The sequence below is a fragment of the Gadus macrocephalus genome, chromosome 7 (assembly GCF_031168955.1).
Source record: "Gadus macrocephalus chromosome 7, ASM3116895v1".
In the NCBI taxonomy this organism is placed as follows: Eukaryota; Metazoa; Chordata; class Actinopteri; order Gadiformes; family Gadidae; genus Gadus; species Gadus macrocephalus.
In genome coordinates this window covers 6,441,788-6,465,446 of record NC_082388.1, presented here as the reverse complement: position 1 = coordinate 6,465,446, position 23,659 = coordinate 6,441,788, and the positions used below count along the sequence as shown (strand labels likewise).

Genomic DNA, 23,659 nt, shown 5'->3' with positions numbered 1-23,659 from the left:
TCTTTTAATGGTTATTTTGTTTCTTAATTAATTTAAAAAAATTGGTGCTTTGTCACTGACTTAAATAAAGATGTTTCCACCATAAATTGATCCAGAAAAGTCAATACAAAGATGAACTCCGGGATCCAACTCCGTGGTTAATTATTTAATGTTCCGTCATTACCATATATTCTACTCTAGAGGGAGCTATACCATCTAAAATAAAGACAAGCTAATTGAGCTCTTAAAGTCTAATAAGGATGTTGATGTCATGGTCTCGTGGTCAAAGGGTCATGCGTTTGTAAGTTGTGTCACAGGCACTATAATTAATTACAATTTTAGACACACAGAGATCCCCGTTCCGGCACGCACATACCAATATAAATGCATTGATATGGGGCATGACACACGCACGCACACACACAAAATATCAATTGACAATATCGATCGACACACATCAACAAAAAATAATAAACCTAACAAGACACTTTCCATTTTGCATAATTCCACCGTTTATTTATTTTGCTGTTAATCACAAAACAATACATTGAAATGTTTTAAAATATGTATATTTATAAATATTATTTCAGTAATCAACGGTAATTATAACAACACCTATTGCACATATGTGAATATATGGACACTTGCTGTCTATTATTTATTGTTATGTAATCCAAAAATATTATAAAACCGTTGGTTATTCATCACAGCGTGGGACTGTTATACTATAACAGTCCCCTTATTTTAACACTCATTTAAATAAGGAAGCCATTTATTAAATGGTGTGTGTGTGTGTCACTGTGTGTGTGTTGTTGTTTGTGTCTGTGTGTTTGTGCGTGTAGTGTGTGTTTGTCTTTGTGTCTTTGAAAAGATCGAGGTTTTCACAATGTGTGACAAGACAGTGAAACCGAGGGTAGGTTTCTCATGATTAAAAAATAAAAGCTTTACCAAACGAAATGATTAATAATATAATAAAAACATAAAACGGCCGTGAAAACACAAACGCTTAGCCACATCCAGTCCCTTGTCCACGGAAGACCGCAGCGTAGTGATTGGTCGGGGCTAACTCTGGCCCGCCCTGGCCCCCTGCTGGGCCCTCCAGGCCTCCAGCACCTCATCGTCTATCACCTCCGCCGCCGCCCTCGCCTTCGCCCTCTGCCTCGTCAGGGCGAGGAAGGCCATGACATCATCGTCTTCATCGCCTTCGCCCGCCGCCGCCGCCTCTCGCCGACTCCTCCCCTCACCTGCAACGCCGCCGCCGCCCTCGTAACGTGGGTACCTCGCGGACCCAGAGTCCACGTCGTCGGACCGCCCGGCTCTCGAACCCGGGAATTCTGCACGTCCAGTCCTGAGGCCGAGCCGCTCCGGACTCCCGCCCCCCAGCTCCGAGCCCCTGGTTCCCGCTCTCGACCGGTACCGTCGTCCTCCCGCCTCCTCCTCTTCGTCGTCGGACGCCCTGGCGAAGCCGAACTCCGAAGCTGAGGCGTCCAACTCGTCGTAAGGGTCCACCTCTTCCTCCTCCTCCACCGTGGTTTTCTTCTGCGGCGGCCGGACGCTCTCCAACCAGTCGTCCACACTCGTGTTCTTATCGCGCTCCAGCACCGGGTTCAGGTTCAGACAGCCGCTGAGCCCGTAGCTCCTCGCCGGCTTCTTCTCCTTCTTCTTCTTCTCCTCGGCCAGGAACTCCTCCTCCCTGCACCTCCTCCTCCGCTCGTCCTCGTCTTCCTCGTCGTCGTCCTCCTTGGGCTTCTTCTTCTTGTAGAGCGTGCTCTTCTTATTGTCCTCCAGGATCTTCTTGCGTTCGTAGGTTGCCATCCTGCCGCGCATCTCCGTCTTCATCTCCTGGTCCATGGAGTCGAGCTTCTTGAGGTCCACCTGGTCCTGGAAGAGGCTGTAGAGCGGCACGCTGGTGGTGGTGATTTTGGTCCTCCTCGAGGCCATGCTGGACCCCGCCCCCGACCCTGCCGCAGACCCAAGCCCGGCGACTGATCCCGAACCGGCGAGTCTTCCTGAAGCGCCGCCAGTGGAGAAGATCGACTCCGCCCGACCAGAGTTTCCGCCCAGAGCGTACTTAGGGGTGTAGGAGGAGGCCCCACTCAGCAGGGAGGCCTTATCGTCCTCCGTGCCGCGCCCCGGGAAGCCGGAGACCCCGGAGAGCACACTGGGGGCGGTGGCAACGGACGACCCCGCACGCGACGGCGGCGGCAGGCTCATCTCGCTCTGCCTCTGCAGGATGGTCTCCGATACCACGTTGGCAATCCAGTTCTGGATGCTGGCCAGGTCGACCATCGGCTCGCCGCCCGGGCCCGGCACAGTGGGCACGGGGAGGATGGGCGGGACTACCGGCGTGCCGTGGAGGGAAGAAGGCGGGCCCACCCGGGCGCCGCGGGACTGCGACACCGAGGAGATCACCGAGGACCGCCCGCTGAGCATGGACATGGCGTCGTCGTTGGCGACACTCTGAGGCCCCGTCGCCCAGAAGGCTGACAGCGGTACCGCACCCCCGCCGACGCTAGACTCCGCCTCCCAGCCGCACATGGATTGGCTCTCCTCCAGGTTCTTCCTCGAGCGCTCCAGTATCTCCTCGCGCCTCTGCCGGCGTTTCACTGCCGCCGAATCCTCGCCGCGGCTCATCTCAACGATTTCATCCTTGTCTTCTTCGCCGTGGCGACGCTGCTGTTTCAGCTTCCACGTCTGGTACGCCGTCAGATTCACATCCTCCAGGGCCGGCGTCCTCGCCTCCCCCTCCCCTACCTCCCCCACCCCGGACCCCGACCCCGATACGGAGCTCCGGTCGCCATCCTCCCCTTCCTTCTTGTTCCAGCCGAACTGGATCCTCTTGACGCGCCATCGTTCCAGCGGCGTCAGTTTCTCCTTGTTCCTCTGGCAGAAGTTGAACATGGAGCTGGTGTCCGAAATCAGGCTCTGGACGTCGTCGTCAATCTTCTTCTTCCTCCCTCCTCCTCCTCCTCCTCCACCACCTCCTCCTCCTCCTGCGGTGACATCCCCGCCAGCGTCAGTCGCGGTGCCCTCACTGCTCTCTTCCTCGTCTCTCTTGCGGTACCGCGCCGCCGCCTGCTCCTCGATCTCCCGCAACCTCTGCTTCCACAGGTCTGAGTAGGAGGTGCAGCTGGAGGTCGACGCAGCATCGGAGGGTGGCCGCTTGGGTCGTTGTAATAGCCTCGCTTTCACCGCCCGGACGTCCTCGCTGAGGGCCACGCTCTCCAGGTCCCCGTCTGCGGCCGGTCCCCCGGCGAGGGAGTCGAGGTCGGACTCGTCGCAGTTCAACGCCGCCTCCCACCAATCGTCGCTCTGGTACTTCTCGTTCCTCTGCTGCCACTCGCGCACCATGCTGCTCACGCCGTCCTCGTCTTCGCTGTCTTCTACGCCCCGGCCGCCGCCGTCGGGAGGTACGAACCCTTCCGGAACCTCGGCGGCGCTCCAGGCGTCCGTTCCGTTACTCGCTCGGACCACCCCGTTCCGAAGGATCACGGCCGACGCGCTCGATGCCAGGCTGCTCGCCGCGCTACTCACAACGCTCGCCCCGTCCTCCTCCTCTTCCATCATGATGGAATGCGCCTTCAGGCCAACCATGCTCCGCCCCTCCTCCCCCCCCCCCTCCTCCTCCTCCTCGGTGTCTTCACCTTCATCGCCGTCCGGTAGGGCGTCGCCGAAGATGCGAGCACGGGCCCGAGCGTCGATGACCGAGCATTGGCTCATGGTGTCGTCATCGTCGTCGCGTTCCTCCATCAGGGTCTCATTGAGCTCGCGGAGCTGTTTGAGGAACCCCTCGTTGGGGTTGATGGCTCGCTTCTTGCGTAGTGTGGTCAGGGCCTCCAGGATACTCATGTGGTGGAAGATCATGAGGTAGGAGGCCACCAGCACGGCCGAGCGACTGGCACCCATCATGGACACCACCAGCACCTTGCCTGCAAACGGGGGGGGGTGGGTGGTGAGGTCTAAATTAGGTGATTTTATTGGAGGAGATGTTATCCGAGGTGATTTTGTCTAAGCCGATTTTATCGGAGGTGAATTTATCGGAGGTGAATTTATCTGAGGTGATTTTATCGGAAGCCAATGGGGAGTTAGGATCGGTTAGGGATTTTCGCTATCTGGGATTTTCGGACGGAAAAAATGGTTTGGTATAGAGCGAGACAAGTTGCATGTTACTTATTCATGAGAATGTTCAATCCAATCATATTTGGGGTGGGTTTCTCAAGCATAAAGTTTCTTGACGTCAAAACATTTCAGTGACCTGCATCCAATGAAATTGCTTCCGTTAAAGTCCATTCCGATAGAATCACCTCAGATTAAAAAACTGATCAGATAAAAATCACTTCCAATACAGCTTTTTATCAATGAAAGAAATGAGACCGTTTATCGGTGAGTCCAATCCGAACAACTTCACGATAAGCGGCCCCATTGCTGTTCACGACGTTCACAATGACAAATCGGGAAAATTGGAAATTCGGAAAGGAAACGCACCTTTATGGGTCAGCAGGGCCTCGTCCAGGAACTCGGCTGTTGTTCGGAAGTGCGGCGAGATGTCGGCGTCGGGGAAGTCGTCCACCTCGATGCCCATGTATCCGATGTCCATGCCCGCGTAAAAAGTCGCGCCCGTATAGACGCCCGTACCGTGGGCGGCGTTCAGGATGTGGGTGATGCCCATGCGCTTCAGCCGTGCCTTGTTGACCGCCACAGACCTAAGGGGGAGTGTTTTGGTCATGAGGTATGAATTATGAATAATTCGCAGCCTCATGGCGAGGAGGGGGGGGGGGGGACGTAACTATGGTGGCGATGTGCCTGGTTCGGTAAAGTTAGTAAATGTTAGTGACTGAGAGAGTTTGAGAGAGAGAGAGAGAGAGAGAGAGAGAGAGAGAGAGAGAGAGAGAGAGAGACTGAGAGAGAGAGGAGCCAGGGATCAAACCGGCAAACCAGCCCACACCTCGTCACCAGATTGGTGGAGAGTAAGTTTTGAAAGCTAGTTTTGAAAGTTAGCTTTAGCTTTGAAATCTAGTGTTGAAAGCTCATTTTGAAAGCTAGTTTTGAAAGTAAGTTTTTGAAGCTAGTTTTAAAAGCAAGGTTTAAAAGCTTGTTTTGAAATTTAGCTTTAGCTTTTAGTTAGTTTTGATAGTAAGTTTGGAAAGTTAGATCTGAAAGCGAGTTCATCAAGCCAGTGTTGACATACTTCTCAGCGATGAAGACGTTGGGCCACACCTCGTCAACCAGGTTGCTGGGGGCTTCCAGCCGGTCCTGCACCATGGCCCTTTGGAGGTCCAGCACACAGGGCGTGTTGTAGGGGCTGCGGTCGTCTATCATGTCCCTCACGCGGTTGTACAGGTCCTCCACCATCAGCTGCTCCGCCGACTCCAGCATCGACTCCGGGATGGACTCCGCCCGGATACCGCGAGGCGGGAGCTCTGATTGACAGGGAGAAACAAAACAGACGGACGTTGAGGCAGTGATGGTGAAGCCGGGGGTTGTGATTGGCAGAGGGTTGGTGGCACTGGGTTCGGTGAGGCTGACCAGGAAGAATATGGTTCAACTGCATTTGTCTATAAGAAAATCACACTTGAGTGTGTGTGTGTGTGTGTGTGTGTGTGTGTGTGTGTGTGTGTGTGTGTGTGTGTGTGTGTGTGTATAATTATATTCATTCTAATAATTCTATAATGAAAGGCAACGCTATTAAACAAAATATAAAAACATACAATAAATCTATGATATAGACAATACAAATGAAAGTCACCAGTTCAAATGCAGCCATAACCAAAGCAGAAAAAATATAAATAGCAATATGTGGTTATGTTGTTATTTTGTGAACACATTGGGCCAATTGCTCTGTCAGTTAGCATTGCTGCGCTTTAAAACCGTACTCCTTAAAACTGAGGTTTTGGAGTTTAACACGCAGCTGCGCACAAGGTTGAACGTGATTGCTGTGTAACGAATCGTACAGGATCAGCTGATTCCTAGCTGACTCGGATTAAACCTATAATATGTCCATGGTTTAAATTGCTTGGAAACCTACTTGATTTCTAACCCCAGCAGATGCAGTCTTAACTTAATGGTGGATGCATTTTGTGCTATAATTACCAACAAAAACTTAATGGGAATGTAAAGTGAACTTTAATATAATCAAACTATAATGAACAAAAACGCTAATAATGTTGACATATATTATGAAGAGTTTTAGTTGGGCACTTTAAGCAACTCCTATAGCCTATTGTAGCATGTATTGTACTGAAGGCCTTTCTGGTGTAATAAGTGTAAATGTATCATACCTATTAATAATAATTCATAAAACTAATTGTGTGTGTGTGTGTGTGTGTGTGTGTGTGAGAGTGTGTGTGTGTGTGTGTGTGTGTGTGTGTGTGTGTGTGTGTGTGTGTGTGTGTGTGTGTGTGTGTGTGTGTGTGTGTGTGTGTGTGTGTGTGTGTGTGTGTGTGTGTGTGTGTGTGTGTGTGTGTGTGTGTTGTAGAATGTTGGTGTATTTTAGTGTCTCTCTGTTGTTCACATTTCTAGTCTAGGGACAAGCCAGGGCCTCTCATACTGACAGGGTGTTCTGCCATTGTTATGTCTCAACAAGGTTGAACCGACCTGGTCCTCCGGGACATAGCCAGGGCCAGATACCTTATCAATGCTGAGAGTGCGTCTGTTTTCGTGTTATTCATATATCCCCTTTTTGTATAATACTCGCCCCAACCCTTTGGTTCAACGAGAAGAGGGTTCGACAGCCAAGGAACAAGTCATCGACCACCGGGTCCACTATAGATTATTCAACCTAAGTCTGTATCTCGCTGTATTACATCCTGGAATAAACCATCTATTCAACCCTCTGATCCAACCTGTCAAGCTGCTTTGATTTCGACTTCAAGAATTACTACTACGACTGAAAATACACAACGCAGAGTCTGTCCGAACAGTTTAGAAATAAGCTGAAATCTAACATTTGGTGCCGTGACACCGTCTTGAAGAGAGAGGAGTGAGAAGACGATTGCCTCTGAAGATTGCCCTGTGACCGAGAAGACCGCGCGCCCTGCCTGGGAAGACGTATCAACGCCTGCCCTGCTGAGGGACCCGCATCCACAACACGGCTGAACCAGCGCATCTCCATGCACCACGTGGGAATAAACGGTGACTGAATCTCATTCCACACTCTCGACCAAGGGAAAAGAACAAGAAAGTAATCTTAAAATAATTTACACACACATAACTGTGATTATTATTATTTGTTTTACTATTAGGCTGCACTACATTTGCTGAGTAATGAAGTTGTGTCATTAAGAGCTTGACGAAGTGAGGACCTGTATTAGTGATTAAAGGCACCCAGTGCAACTTTCGAGGCTTAAAAATAAACATTCAATTTCTAGTCTTTTTTACACGTAGTAAGTTTCAATAACTCCATACCATTACATACCGACATTCAAGCAGCAAAGATGAGACGTCGTTGTGTGGTGAGAACTGATAGAAAATCGATAACAACAACAATGCCGCCATTTTCTTTATTTTTTGTAACCTACAATAAATAAAGCAGGCTTCCAGTCAATGGAAAAATGGCTTCTCCCCACCGGCGATTGTTGTTGTTTACGATTTTCTATCAGTTCTCACCACACAACGACGTCTCATCTTTGCTCCTTGAATGTCGATATGTAATGGTATGGAGTAATTTAAACTTACTACGTGTAAAAAAGACTAGAAATTGAATGTTTATTTTTCATTGAATGTTTACATAAAGTTGCACTGTGTGCCTTTAAGAGCTCAATGATCACTGAATATACGCCATATGAAACTATTGAATTTGTTTGTTGAATAAGGCCTTTGGTCTGGGCTAGAGTCCTAGAATATTGAATTTGTTTGTTGAATAAGGCCTTTGGTCTGGGCTAGAGTCCTAGAAGCTGGGATAGAGTCCTAGAATATTGTAATAGCATGTCATTCAAGTGATTTGTTCATCTTTGCTAGTTTGTCAATGTTGATACGTGTCCTGAATATAACTTAAGACAAGGAGTGAAACCGTATTTGTATTGAATTCACTGGTGAGGTTACATGAATCGCTAGAGTTTTTTTGTTTGTGCTATGTTGTTTTGATCCCCGCCGAGGAATCAGATATTGTTTTTGATCCCCGCAGAGGAATCACATATATTGTTTTTTAATCGAAGAGGGAAAAAGTGTGCCATCATCTGTTGTTGGCATATCGAGCTCCGTGGGAGGCGTTAATTTGTTTCTTTCTAAGCAGCGCTAGTTTAGCTTTACCTAGATAGAAAAAGATAGAAACAATGCCGAAAGGTAAAGGCAGAAAGAAGGCAGAGAAGGAGGAAAAAGATAGCAATCAAAGTCCCAATGCATCCGAACCAATTGAACAAGATTCTTTTGAAGTGGAGGTTAGAGAGATTGATATTTATTAAATTAGCGAGACTGTCTAGATTCTTCAACGACAGACATGATTTGCAAGGAACCGAAGAAAAACTTCGCATAACATATGCGATAACGATGGACCCCCAAACTAAACGCTGGCCAAAGGAATCGATCTGGATGGTTTTCAAAGACTGGGTCAAGAAGACTAGACGAAGTGAACCAGTTGGGTTGTTACTATTGTCTCAGTGTAAGCGCTACTTTATCAAGCATGTCAGCAACAAAAAGAGAGATGAATTGGAAAAGACAACTGCTCACTATGAAGATGCTTTGGAGAAAAAAGGAGAGCAAATCAAACTGCTTGCCGATGAAAATCGTTTGTTAAAGGATGAAATGACTCGGGAGAGAGAGCAGAGGAAGTTGACAGACCTACACACGACGCTAGTCAGACAAGGAGTGATAGCGGCCCACCCCCTCGACTCAGGGCCCCCAAGGGGGGGTGACCAAGGCAACGGAGGAGGAACCTTGGGAGTCTATGGTCGCATGTACCCCACACTGCCATTGTGTGGCCCAGAAGGGGAATACGTCTTCCCGATGCCATCGACGCCATCTGGTGGTTTACAGGAGTCACGACACAGTGTTCTCTCAGACGTCAACAGCTTTATAGGTGAGTACCCGGTCATCTGCAGTACCCCCCACGTGCCACGGAAGGGAAATCCATCTGCCCCACCTGACTATGCTAATCAACAACAATTTTCCCAACAACAATTTTCCCCACAGCAATTTCCCCCTGTTCAACACACTCTGTGTGTTCCACAACAATTTTCCCCACAGCAATTTCCCCCTGTTCAACACACTCTGTGTGTTTCACAACAATTTCCCCAATTCTCCCCTGTACCACCACATTCCTCCCTCCCACAACAATTTCAACATCCGAACCCCCCAACACAACAACCCCCCGAGGTGAGGCCTGGAGCAGTGACTAAGAATGAATCACGCATTGGAGGATTTGATGACAACATACAACCACACTGCAGCGTGATGGGAGGCGCAGCCACACCACACATGAAGACCAAAGATGAGAAAGACAAAATAGTTAACCTCAGGCCCTTGAAGAAGATAGAAAGCGCAGAGGGACGCACAATCCTCTATGAACCCTCCAACCCGAAGGACATCGAAAAATGGAGTGCGGAAATAGACCACCCAAGGAGAGCAGGCCTACAGCCATGGATGAAATTGAAACAACTGATGCTTCTGTTCGAACTCCACCCTACGATGGCCTTGCTATATTGTTCAAACACCTGAGCAGCACTGAGCGCACCCAGATTCGATACGAGGTGGAAGATGCCATAGGAGAAGACGGCATGAGACCAGAGAAGGGATGGGAGGCCATAAAGGCGTGGATCCAAAAGCACTCCAGGGCACAAGTCAACTGGACAACAATCACTCGTTGTATGTAGAAGGAAGACGAGGGTCTGGACCAGTTCAACGAGCGCTTCTTCGAATGTTATTTGCTGCACTCAGGCCAAACTGAATATGATATGGACAACATCGACCAGTCACAGGACTTGCCTTTGAAGACCATGTATCTCCAGCAGGTACTGCCGGAGATCCGAAGGGGAGTAAAGGCAAGGCTTCCCAGCTGGGACAGCACTAACTGCACGATGGCAGAGGTCAAGGAGTTCGGAGAAAAGGTGGATCAAGATGAAGAAGTCAGGATTCGATTCCTGGCTGACGAGAAGAAGGAAATGGCCAGGGAACGAGAAAGATTCCCCCAGTCCAACAGGGATAGAGGACGATTCCCCCAGTCAGACAGACAGAAAGAACCTCGACCATGCCACAACTGCGGACAAATTGGACACTGGCAGAGAGAATGTAAAGCCCCTCGGAAGATGTACCGTGACCGCTCCAACGAGAGAGTAGGGGAAGAAAACCGCTCAGACAAAATGAAGGAACTATGTAAGAAATTACAATGGCAGAGTGCTGAAGAACTCAGCCGCATATGCGATTCAATGTCGGAAACCAACAATAACACCGACTTGGAATGACACTCGTTCGATTTGGCACGCAAAATGACTGATACGGGGTGAAGAGTAGGGAGTGTTTGTTATTTTCATTCCTTTATTTTCACGAGAGGTTAATCTTCGAAAGATGCTAGGACTTTTGTCACCTTTGTCGCCTATCTAATTGAGAATTCATGTTGGTTCCTTCTTGACACAACTGCTCAGCTTTAGAACATTTTTATTGGTTTTGTTTTATTTTTGAACAAAGGTTCAATCATTCATTCATTCACACAAGGTTTATTGAGAACTATGATGACTGATTACTGATTACTGATATAACCATTTTCGAATCAAGCGATTAATTTTTTGTATGATCATTTTTCATTGTTTATCGAATCATTAAGGCAATTACAAACCATAGTTGATTATTATTACTGTTGGAGGCTGTGACAATGCCTCCCCCATGACTGATACTGCACTTTTTCTTTGTTTCATGGTTCATCGCACCTGGGAGATCCAGGAGACACGGACACTTGTTGAGTCCTTGGGATGAGTCCTTGAACTGAACTGTGTCTGTGTTTGTCCTGACGCCCTACTACGAACTTTCATCCTCATCCCCCATCACACCTGCGGTGGCCATCAACTGGAAAAGAACTCTGTTGCAACTGCTACTCAAAACCAACTGAGTCATGCAGTATTGTCTGTGATGTTGTTGTGCCAAGCAGAGGGAGGTGTCTGGACAGTTGACTTTCTTGATTCTTTAAATTTTGTATGTTTTGGTTTAATCATAGAGTAACCTAATGAGTTTGTTATTTTCTTTATTATAGTGGCCTACACCTGGTTTACTTGTGTATGATTTGAATTTACTTGTCTATTGCCTTTTATGCTTTCTTTCATTTGATTTAGTTAATTATTAATGGGTCACCAGTAAATACACTGAATTCTCATTTTGTGGGTGATCTTTAAACTATGTTTAGTATGATCAAGAGGGAGGAATGTAGAATGTTGGTGTATTTTAGTGTCTCTCTGTTGTTCACATTTCTAGTCCAGGGACAAGCCAGGGCCTCTCATACTGACAGGGTGTTCTGCCATTGTTATGTCTCAACAAGGTTGAACCGACCTGGTCCTCCGGGACATAGCCAGGGCCAGATACCTTATCAATGCTGAGAGTGCGTCTGTTTTCGTGTTATTCATATATCCCCTTTTTGTATAATACTCGCCCCAACCCTTTGGTTCGACGAGAAGAGGGTTCGACAGCCAAGGAACAAGTCATCGACCACCGGGTCCACTATAGATTATTCAACCTAAGTCTGTATCTCGCTGTATTACATCCTGGAATAAACCATCTATTCAACCCTCTGATCCAACCTGTCAAGCTGCTTTGATTTCGACTTCAAGAATTACTACTACGACTGAAAATACACAACGCAGAGTCTGTCCGAACAGTTTAGAAATAAGCTGAAATCTAACAGTGTGTGTGTGTGTGTGTGTGTGTGTGTGTGTGTGTGTGTGTGTGTGTGTGTGTGTGTTAGTTATGATGGAGCCTTGTTTCATCCTGCAAACTGGTTTAGTCTCCTCTAAAACCACGTCAGTTTTGAGATTAGACTAACACGCACAAAATACGCCCTCTAGTGTTTGATGTGAATTTCTCTGAAGACAATTGAGCAATTGAGATCAAGGTAAAACGCAGCTGCAGGTTAAACCCATGGACATCTCTCATCAGACAACGTATTAACACACACACACACACACACCCTCACACTATCCTCATTAAAACACACACACACACAGACACTCACACACACACACACACACACACACACACACACACACACACACACACACACACACACACACACACACACACACACACACACACAAACACACACACACACACACACGGTAACATAAATGTCAAAGTCAAATTGGCGAGACATCAAACCGCGATAAGGAAAAGCAATTATGCCTCTTAATAAATATGAAAAAATCTTATATCGAAGAGCTTTAAAACAAAAGGTGATTCAAAGAATGATATCACCCCCCCCCCCCCCCCCCCCCCCAACGTGATGATAAGATTCACATCTTATCATCACGTCCATTTATACAGACGATGGATTGAATAAATATACAAGATTAGACTTTTTATTAAAAAATATATAATTCTTTAAATATACCAATTTTAATTCTCAAACAATTGGCCACTTTGAAGACCTCCTTTCATTTCATTGTCGGACCACTCATAAGCCGTGGGGAACCATTTGATAGCGGCCAGTGGGTCTGAAGGCTGCGTTTTGAGGTAGCTTTCTTTGACAGGTGGAGATGATTTAGGGGGGGGGGGTGTAGGAATGAATGTATGACTCATAGCAACCCCCCTGGAAGCATGTACAGAGTTTGGTTCGAGAGAGAGAGAGAGAGAGAGAGAGAGAGAGAGAGAGAGAGAGAGAGAGAGAGAGAGAGAGAGAGAGAGAGAGAGAGAGAGAGAAAGGGAGAGAGAGATGTCTGGTCTCAGCAGCCTCACCTGATCTGAGTCTGATTGGACTCTGGTGCCGGTGAGGCTGCACACCTGTTGCTTGTTAAGCAATCAGGCAATTCAGGGCGTTTATCAGACGCTTTTATCCAAAGAGACTAACGCCCCGTGCCCACTACCTCCGTCCGTTGAGTCTGATCCCCATTGACTTTGAATGGGGACGGACGCGCAATGCATTGTGGATCCGTCTGTTCCGTTGGAGCCTTCGGCTCAGTCAAGAAGTTGAAAAATTTTCAACTTTTTCGGCAGCGACGGATCCGTCATCCAATCAGATCGCGTATGCAAATTTAAGCACTGTGACGCGACTCGGGCTCTGACGATACTGGAAAGCGGGAAATCTTGCATCACTTTTTAGTTTCGTATATTATTTCAATGAATACAATTTATTTATTTATAAAAACAAGATCTGGTCTTCAAATCTATTTTCCAAATATAGGTCGTCTTACAATGGGTTTATATTCGGACCAATACGGTACAGCGGGCGCTCACATGACGTTAAGCATTTCCTGGTGCATAATGTGACGCTTCAGAACCTAAAATCCCGTTTCTCCCCGTTGACACGACAACACATAACCGGCGTTTTCAGAAATCTCCACTTTGGCCGGAGTTTTTAGAAATAATCGTTTTCTGTGATAAGACAGGGCCTCAGACAGCACCCCCAGCACCCCTACTTCCCGCGGTACTGCGCGTCACAATGCTTAAATTTGCATACGCGATCTGGTTGGATGACGGATCCGTCGCTGCCGAAAAAGTTGAAAAATTTTCAACTTCTTGACTGAGCCGAAAGGCTCCAACGGAACGGACGGATCCACAATGCATTGCGCGTCCGTCCCCATTCAAGTCAATGGGGATCACGCAACGGACGGAGGTAGTGGGAACGGAGCCTTACGCCTCATGCCCACTGCACCGTCAGTCAACGGACGTGGGAAGGCGTGGCTGACGGATGGGGGAGTAGTCTTTGCAGAGGCATCCGTCAGCCAATCAAATCGCTTCGCCGGGTTCTTCCCGCTTCTTCCTGCTTGTTGCGAGGCAAGATGACCCGCCTTCCCGCTTTCCAGTATCGTCAGAGCCCGAGTCGCGTCACAGTGCTTAAATTTGCATACGCGATCTGATTGGATGACGGAACCGTCGCTGCCGAAAAAGTTGAACATTTTTCAACTTTCTGACGGTGGCGAACGCTCCAACTGAACGGACGGATCCACAATGCATTGCGCGTCCGTCCCCATTCAAAGTCAATGGGCAACGGTCAACTGACGGAGGTAGTGGGCACGGGGCGTAACGCCTCGTGCCCACTGCACCGTCAGTCAACGGACGTGGGAAGGCGTGGCTGATGGATGGGGGAGTAGTCTTTGCAGAGGCATACGTCAGCCAAGCCCAAGCATACGCGATCTGATTGGATGACGGAACCGTCGCTGCCGAAAAAGTTGAAAATTTTTCAACTTTCTGACGGTGGCGAACGCTCCAACTGAACGGACGGATCCACAATGCATTGCGCGTCCGTCCCCATTCAAAGTCAATGGGCAACGGTCAACTGACGGAGGTAGTGGGCACGGGGCGTAAGGGGTTTTCTTCCACAACTTCAGAAATACTGAGTCCTCAAATAAATTTCGGCAAAGAAAACGTATATGATATAACATATGATATGCGGTAACTGTGGTTCTATTTAATGATAGGCTATACGCAATACATTATAAACATTGTTTCTTATCAGTATTGTATGCTATCCTAATATGCATGTGTCCCCGCGGTAATAGACATTGCCATTGATTGTATTATGCGTTACGTGTTTAGTTTGAGTGTGTTTAAACAGAGCACACACGCGCGCCCGCATTCATTCATTCTTTTTAACACTCACTCGCGGTAAAACAATGTTTTTCACGATCAAATACTCATCAATCCTAAAAGTTATGGGCATGTAGGCCCACACGATGTCTGTCAAGAAAATATGTGTTTGCTGTACGGTGTTTGCAGATGCATTGATTGAAAAGTACAACTTATTACCGCTGCATCAGCTGTTCCGTCCCAAATAATTTACCAAGAATGTGCGGCTAGGTAGATGGGAGAAGCAAAGTGTATGCGCGAGGTGCACAAGCAATCCGTATGCATCGCATGCCCCTTAAAATAGCATCTGAACAACGCGCCACTGACTTTAAGGGCTCTATTTTAACGGTCTGAAACGCAAGTGGGAAGCGCAAAGCGCAAGTAGCTTTGTGGGCGGTTCTACGGCGCTATCGCTATTTTACAGGCGGATAAATGACACTTGCGTCGCGACGCAAGTGTCAAAAGGGTTGGTCTGAAGCAGCCTAATTACCCGTAGGTGTGGTTTGGGCGTAACGTCCAACAAACCAATGAGAGTGCCAGCTCCCATCCCCTTTAAGAGCCATGAGCGCATTTGAATCGGACGAGTTGACATTTTGACAGCGCGTCTGCAGTCTCCGATGAGACAGATGCACATGAATTTCAAACTGCAAATGGCTCAGTTTATTGCCAAATAATATGGCCTAATTCACACATGGAATAAGGGGTTTTCTTCCACAACTTCAGAAATACTGAGTCCTCAAATAAATTTCGGCAAAGAAAACGTATATGATATAACATATATGCGGTAACTGTGGTTCTATTTAATGATATACGCAATACATTATAAACATTGTTTCTTATCAGTATTGTATGCTATCCTAATATGCATGTGTCCCCGCGGTAATAGACATTGCCATTGATTGTATTATGCGTTACGTGTTTAGTTTGCGTGTGTTTAAACAGAGCACACACGCGCGCCCGCATTCATTCATTCTTTTTAACACTCACTCGCGGTAAAACAATGTTTTTCACGATCAAATACTCATCAATCCTAAAAGTTATGGGCATGTAGGCCTACACGATGTCTGTGTCAAGAAAATATGTGTTTGCTGTACGGTGTTTGCAGATGCATTGATTTAAAAGTACAACTTATTACCGCTGCATCAGCTGTTCTTTCCCAAATAATTTACCAAGAATGTGCGGCTAGGTAGATGAGAGAAGCAAAGTGTATGCGCGAGGTGCACAAGCAATCCGTATGCATCGCATGCGCATGTATGCATGCGCCCTTAAAATAGCATCTGAACAACGCGCCACTGACTTTAAACCAGGTATTTCCTGGTCAGTAGCGCAATGGTATTCAGAAACGGCAAAATACCGTTTGCGCCAGAACACGCCTCCTCCTTCCGCCGAACCGCCCCTTGGGGCGCATGATCAATCCCTAATTTACCGGCGAGTGGCGGTGGTGGGAAAAGAACGCTCTGCGCCAGTTGTAAACTAGCAACGACACATGCGCCAGTGACTAAGTCACTTGCGCCGGATGCAAGATATGGCCCTTACAATAAGTGTTTGTCTTTTGAAATAGAAACAACAATATATAGTAAGGATGTTCATAGAACCAAGGGCCAAGCACTAACTATCAGTAGGTTAACCCATTCGTCCGTCCCATTTGTGAGAGAGAGAGAGAGAGAGAGAGAGAGAGAGAGAGAGAGAGAGAGAGAGAGAGAGAGAGAGAGAGAGAGAGAGAGAGAGAGAGAGAGAGAGAGAGAGAGAGAGAGAGAGAGAGAGAGACTCTGTGGTGGGGGGGGTTAAAGCTGTCACGCAACAGACACACCCTCTCTCTGTAGACATATCTCTCTCTCTCTCTGTCTCTTTCTCTCTCCATTTTATTTACCTCTGTCTCTCTCGCTCTCTATGTCTCAGTAGAGAGACAGACAGACAGACAGACAGACAGACAGACAGACAGACACAGACAGACAGACAGACAGACAGACAGACAGACAGACAGACAGACAGACAGACAGACAGACAGACAGACAGACAGAGAGCAAGCGAGATGGTTATCGACAGAGAGAGAGAGCGGTAAAGAAAGAGTGATGGGAGACCTTTAAAAGGCACCTCATCAATGGAGCTGTTTACTATCGTTTAGCGGGCACCATAATCCGCCGCGACCTCACCTGGGATGTGCTGTCATTGAGGAAAAGGGGGGGGGAGCGTCTTGCTCAGGACTTTCTAAAGGTCAGCCTGGTGAGCGGCTGGTATTTCCTTCTGCTTTGATGTCAGAGTTTTACTAGATACGAGCAGCCTGCAGGTCTGAACATGGATGTATGGATGAAAGGATGTAGACTCACCTGTTCAGAGTTCACCTAGACCAGGGGTCGGCAACTAAGTTTGGCCGCGGGCCAATTTTTTTTCCAGCCAGTAGGTGGCGGGCCACAACATTATCAAAGGCTAGTTCAAGGAATTGTCTCCTCAGAGACAACCAGATATATCCTCAAGAGCAGTTCTCACTGGAGAGAAAGTGAAATCCTGATCATGTGAGAGAAGGTGCAGTCGTATTAAACAAAGACTGACTGCACACACACACACACACACACACACACACACACACACACACACACACACACACACACACACACACACACACACACACACACACACACACACACACACACACACACACACACACACCACGGCGGGTGCTGATTGATACACCTCATCAGAGTCTCTACTTGCGTTAAACAGCAAAGTCTCGCAGCTTGGCGTCTTAAATCTTTTGTGGACTTTTGTCAACAGCTCCTGCCTTTCTCTACGGGCAGTATCACACAAAACCACGTAATGTCAGGTCGCCATGGTTGTTGTATATAGGCATATAAATGGGGGTTCTGTTTAATTTAATATTGCATAGTTTCCAAAAACTCCCGCTCAGCCCCTCGTAGCTCACGAGTGTGTCTCTAACCATCCGGGAGTAGCAGGATTCGATACAATTAAAATAAAAAATGGTTGTGAAAGAAAAAAAAGTGCACTGTATCAGGCCCTTTATATATAAGCTAACAGATATAGTTATTCGATATTCAAAAAATAAATAAAAAAATCCTATAATTTCAGAATAATCTGGCGGGCCAGATATTATGTCTGGCGGGCCAGACACCTCTGGCAATTAATTAATCTACACACTTATTGTATTTTTTTACGTCCTGGCACTTAATGTACACACTTATTGTGTGTTTGTGCGTCTCAACACTTAGTACTTGGCATTGTGTAGCATCTTATCCTAGCTATCTTTGTTGTTTAAGGGGAATGGGTTAATTTAGCAACACAATTGTGCATTACGTTCATCCCATTAGTTTAGAAAGGTAGTTTTGAAAGTTACGATTAAAGCTAGTTTTGAAAGCTAGATTTGAAAGCTAGGTTTCAAAGCAATTATTGAAAGCTAGTTTATAGAAAACTAGGTTTGAAAGCTGGTTTTGAAAACCGGTTTTGAAAGTGAGTTTGGAAAGTTAGTTAACAGACAGACAGACAGACAGACAGACAGACAGACAGACAGACAGACAGACAGACAGACAGACAGACAGACAGACAGACAGACAGACAGACAGTTTGCGGTTCAGCAAGAGGCTGAGACGTGGAGTGGTTGTCTCAGGACACGTTGGGTTCACCTTCATTGATGATCTGTTTGGCAGCGATGGCGGAAGAGAGATGGATGGGCTCCATGAAGATGCTCTCCGCATCGGAGCCCGAGATCATGGAGAACCGGGAGTCTGAGACCGTGGAGAAACTAGAGAGACCGGGAGAGAGAGAGAGAGAGACAGAGAGAGAGAGAGAGAGAGAGAGAGAGAGAGAGAGAGAGAGAGAGAGAGAGAGAGAGAGAGGAGAGACAGAGAGAGAGAGACAGAGAGAGACGGAGAGAGTACTGGATAGTTATATGCAGACACAAAAGCAGACTAAAATTACGTCTTGCCCCATTTTTTCATAACGCCTCTCAAAAGTGTCTGCACAAATATATATAGAGTTGTGTGTGTGTGTTTATTAGTGTGTGTGTACCTGTATGTGTGTGTGTTTGTGTGTGTGTGTGTGTGTGTGTGTGTCAATAAAGCTCTGTGAATCTTGAATGAGACGAAAGATAAAGAGAGAGAGAGAGCAACCATATACAGTAAACAGACAGATACACAAATAGCGAGATACTCAGACAGACAGACAGACAGACAGACAGACAGACTGATTGATAGGTTAGTAGACAAATAGACAGACATTCAGACAGCTTGATAACTGGTGTCCCACAAGGGTCAATACTAGGTCCACTTCTTTTCAGTCTTTAGATAAATGACTTGCCCTCTGTGTGCTCTGATATAGAGATTCAGCTTTATGCTGATGACGCTGTGATTTTTACACATGGTAGCAATAAACTTCAGGCTGCAGCAACACTCACCAATGCATTGAACCGCATCTCAACTTGGCTAATTCAATCATACCTTCAACTAAATACATCAAAAACAGTCTGCATGTTTTTTTTTTCCAAAAAGCAATGTAGCACTCCAGACCTAGCCATAATGCTGTCAGGAGTAAAATTACAAGTTGTCTCTGAGTTCAAGTACCTTGGCCTCCTAATCGACTCTCAACTGTCATTCAAATCTAATGTAAAAAAAGTAGGTCACAGGGTTAAGTTTAACTTATTGAATTTTCACTTTATTAGAAATTCAATGACAACTAATGCAGCCAAGATTTATATGCATGCTATGATAATGTCACATTTCACATACTGTTTGACCAGCTTCACACAAGCCAATAAGACAGCCCTTAAACCACTTGAAACACTGTATAAACGAACCCTGAAAGTCTTGGACCGGAAGTCAAACACCTACCACCATTGTCTAATTTTAAGAAAGTATAATTTTCTGAGCTGGGACAACCCAATAAAGTATGCAAATCTTTGCCTTATTTTTTAATTTTTGCACAACAAAGCCCCCACACCACTTCAACAGTGTATAACTCAGAGGTCAAATACAAACCGGACAACCAGAGGCTCGTCCCGGGGAGACTGTGTAGTACCCTTTAGAAAAGTGCCTTTAGCCACTCAGCATTCTCAGTTACAGCGTCACAGGAATGGAACTCACTAACAGCTCATATTAGAGAAATTAGTTCTTACCGTCCTTTTTCAGGACAGCTGAAACTATGGCTTATTGGCAATCAATTATGTACACACTAGGACTGCAATTGCTTCTCCTGCCGACTTCTTAGTAAATGCTGTGTCCTGCTTGCTTGTCTCTTGTGTGCTCCTGTCCTGTGCTGGTCATGTTAGTGTCTAAGTTAATTGTGCTGCATGTTTGTGCTTTATGCTGCTGTATATGTTTGTGCTGCATGTTTGTGCTTTATGCTGCTGTATATGTTTGTGCTGCATGTTTGTGCTTTAGGCTGCTGTATGTCTGTGCTGCATGTTTGTGCTTTATGCTGCTATATATGTTTGTGCTGCATGTTTGTGTTCTATGCTGCTGTATGTGTTTTTATTGTAGGTGTGTTTGTCCAGCTCTAATCTACTGTTTTGTGCACTTTCCTAAAATGTTTAATGTACACTGTGTTTTATTGTCTGCTTATTTTATTGTTTGTTTGCCATTGTCTGTCAATTCATTCTTACTACTATGTTGTTTTTTAATCTTTGTTTACATGCATTTTATTTCTGTAATTTTAGGTTGCCTTTTGAATATCTGGCAGGGGACAACAGATGAAAACTAGCCTCTTAGGCTAACTCTGGCACACTTACATTTTGAATGTTGATTAGTGTGCAATGTCCCTGAACTAAACCAATAAAAAAAAAGTAAATAGACAGACAGACAGACAGACAGACAGCCAGACAGGTTAACAGACAGAGACAGACAGACAGACGGTGGGGTTAACAGAGAGACAGACAGACAGGTTAACAGACAGACAGACAGCGAGTTTAATAGACAGACAAACAGACAGCTAGTTTAATAGACAGTCAGTCAGACAGACAGCTAGGTCAACAGATAGACCGACAGACAGCTAGGTCAACAGACAGACGGTTAGACAGAAAGACAGAAAGACAGACAGCTCCTACTTGCTGGGGGAGGGTGAGCGGAGGTAGTGCGCCTGGACGTCCATGACGCCCCTGGCCCCGCCACCGGCCCCGCCCCTGGCCCCGTCCTCTCCATCTCCATCCGCGTCACATGACCGCCTGTCACCCTGGGCCCCGCTCGCGCTCTCTGACGCCATGGCAACCGCCGTGGACGATGTGCCTTGCCGAAGGGTCTGAAAAACACAGGAAGGTTCATAAATGATGGTTGTGGGGAATTATGAATTATGATTATGAAGCATGGGACTCTGTGTGTGTTGCCCTTATAGCTACCTGTCTTCTGCCTGTCTGTCTGTCTGTCTGTCTGTCTGTCTGTCTGTCTGTCTGTCTGTCTGTCTGTCTGTCTGTCTGTCTGTCTGTCTGTCTGTCTGCCTGTCTGTCTGTCTGTCTGTCTGTCTGTCTGCCTATCTGTCCGTCTGTCTTTCTGTCTATTAACCTAGCTGTCTGTCTGGCTGTCTTTCTGTCTATTAACCCAGCTGTCTATATGTCTGTCTCTCTGTATGTCTGTCTATCCATATTAATATATATGTATTTATCTATCTATGTATCGAGCTGTCTGTCTGTTTAACTATCTGTCTGGCTGTCTATTAACCTACCACTCTGTATGTCTGTCTCTCTGTCTTTCTGTCTATCTATGTTAATATATCTATGTATCTATCTGTCTCTCTGTTTACCTACCTGTCTGTCTACCTTTCTGTCTGTCTCTCTAGCTATATTAATATATCTATGTATTTATCTATAGGTATCTAGCTGTCTGTCTGTCTGTCTGTCTGTCTGTCTGTCTGTCTGTCTGTCTGTCTGTCTGTCTGTCTGTCTGTCTAACTATTATCTGTCTGTCTAATAACCTAGCTGTCTGTGAACCTACATATATATCTGTCTGTCTGTTGTTCTGTTCATCTGTCTATCTATTTATATATCTTAATATATATATTTATTTATCTATGTATCAAGTTGTCAGTCTGTCTGTCTGTTAACCTGTCCGTGTGTCTGTGGTGGGAATGTCTTTCAGTCTGTCTTTTATCTCTGTATCTATTTAAATATCTGTTGACTGTATATGAAGGGGTCTATATAATAGTGTTTCTCTTTCTATTGACAAATGGACTTATGGTGAGTCACTTTGGATAAAAGCGTCTGCTAAACGCCCTGAATTGCATGATTGGCAACAGGTTTGCAGCCTCCCCCAACGCTTACATTTAATAAAGCTTGTCATGTGCCACAGCATCCCCCTCCCCACCCCCCGCCATTGAAACTGCATTTTTTCAAGCTAGCAAATGGTAACATGCTAGCTTGGATATATGATAGTGGAACACACACTCTCACGCTCAAACTCAGCATTGTCCACCGATGAAACCGACAAACTACTGGTTCTAGAGTAACACATGTGACACGTACTATGTGTGGTTATTATATAGAGTACGAAGAGATTATTTATCGGGAACCCCACACAAAGATTGTGTGATCGTGAAAAGAGGGATTCCGAGATGTTATTCAAAACTAAAAAAATTCTAACAATATCAAAAATTCTACATAAAAAACACCTTTCACCAAGAGGTGAATTTGCGTGTGTTTTTAACGGAACTCGACTCAAAACATGAACTCTAAATATTAATAGCTAACAAAATGGTGCTTGCAAGGTCAGCTGTGCATTCAAACATAAGTTTGAATAACACTTCTCCTCTTGCACCACTACATAGACCCTCATATATGATTTATTTCTGTATATTTTTGTGTTGTTTTACTTCTTGTTGTGCCGTCTTGTTCTGTGTGTAGGCCTACTCACAATCTGTTAGCGACCTTGAGTGTGAGAAAGGCACTATCAAATAAACATCAATTTATCTTGAAAATAATCATCAGTTCTTCATATCTACCCTTTCATTGACAGCAGCTAGCCAATGACAGAGCGTAGCATTGAGCCATGATGTGTTAATCTGTTGTAAAAGCGTTCAAGTTGCACTCAAAAACTTAGCGTTGCAATTACTACCCAACTCTAAGTATCACTGCCGTGCAATTTGTCTGACTTTACAAAGACATGTTTTCTCTGTCTTTTGTGATTGTGAGCCAAGCTAACCCTATTAGCGTTGGCCAGCTTGAAAATTGGCAGTTTCAATAGCGGGATGGGCCATTGACACACACATGCAGGGAGCACACACACACACACACACACACACACACACACACACACACACACACACACACACACACACACAGCCACATAGAAACACACAAACACACACGCAGATGCGCACTCATAAACACAAACACACAGAAACGCGCTATTACACACACACACACACACACACACACACACACACACACACACACACACACACACACACACACAGGAGTGCAAACACACACAGAAATCCACACACCCTCAGAAACACACACATGACAAGCATGATGGCACAAGACAAGCTTTAATATAATTTGAGCATTTGAGCTTCAACAGTCACAAAACGAGAGGGAGAGAGAGAGAGAGAGAGAGAGAGAGAGGAGAGAGAGAGAGAGAGAGAGAGAGAGAGAGAGAGAGAGAGTATGGCTGACAGAGACCTGTGTGTGAGTCAGTAGTGTGATATCAGGCTTTTTAAGCTATAGGCTATAATTAGCCCGGGCAGCAGCTGCCGCTGACACACACAAACACACACACACGAACACACACACACCTACACACAGCGCCACAAACACACACACACACACACAAAGCGACACTAACACACACACACACATACACAAACAGCGACACTAACACACACACGCACTCTGAAGGCCACACTACTTGAGTTTTTTTCCTTCAACAAATGACAAAACCGAGGCGTAGAAGAAGACGGAAGAGATGTGATTTTCCCCACACACACATGAGCGCATACACGCGCATACAAGAGGACACACAGGAGAATTAACACACAGAAACGCACACTT

At 46.2% G+C, this 23,659-nt stretch overlaps 2 protein-coding genes across 2 annotated transcripts in view; one reads left to right on the top strand and one right to left on the bottom strand.

The window, feature by feature from the left end:
- Positions 1-473: 473 nt before the first annotated feature.
- dusp27 (dual specificity phosphatase 27) overlaps positions 474-23,659 on the bottom strand; it is a 23,657-nt gene continuing 471 nt past the window's right edge. The window contains exons 2-6 of the mRNA XM_060055422.1: positions 20,726-20,916; positions 18,312-18,430; positions 5,168-5,399; positions 4,465-4,682; positions 474-3,908 (exon numbers count right to left, since the gene is read on the bottom strand). Of these exons, the coding sequence (XP_059911405.1) occupies positions 1,042-3,908; positions 4,465-4,682; positions 5,168-5,399; positions 18,312-18,430; positions 20,726-20,880 (3,591 nt within the window). The 5' untranslated portion in view covers positions 20,881-20,916 and the 3' untranslated portion in view covers positions 474-1,041. The remainder of the gene's footprint in view (positions 3,909-4,464; positions 4,683-5,167; positions 5,400-18,311; positions 18,431-20,725; positions 20,917-23,659) is intronic.
- On the top strand, positions 7,969-10,985 carry LOC132460695 (uncharacterized). The gene is made up of 2 exons (XM_060055549.1): positions 7,969-9,064; positions 9,248-10,985. The coding sequence occupies exons 1-2, from the start codon at positions 8,314-8,316 to the stop codon at positions 9,628-9,630; spliced, it is 1,134 nt and encodes a 377-aa protein (XP_059911532.1). The 5' UTR covers positions 7,969-8,313; the 3' UTR covers positions 9,631-10,985.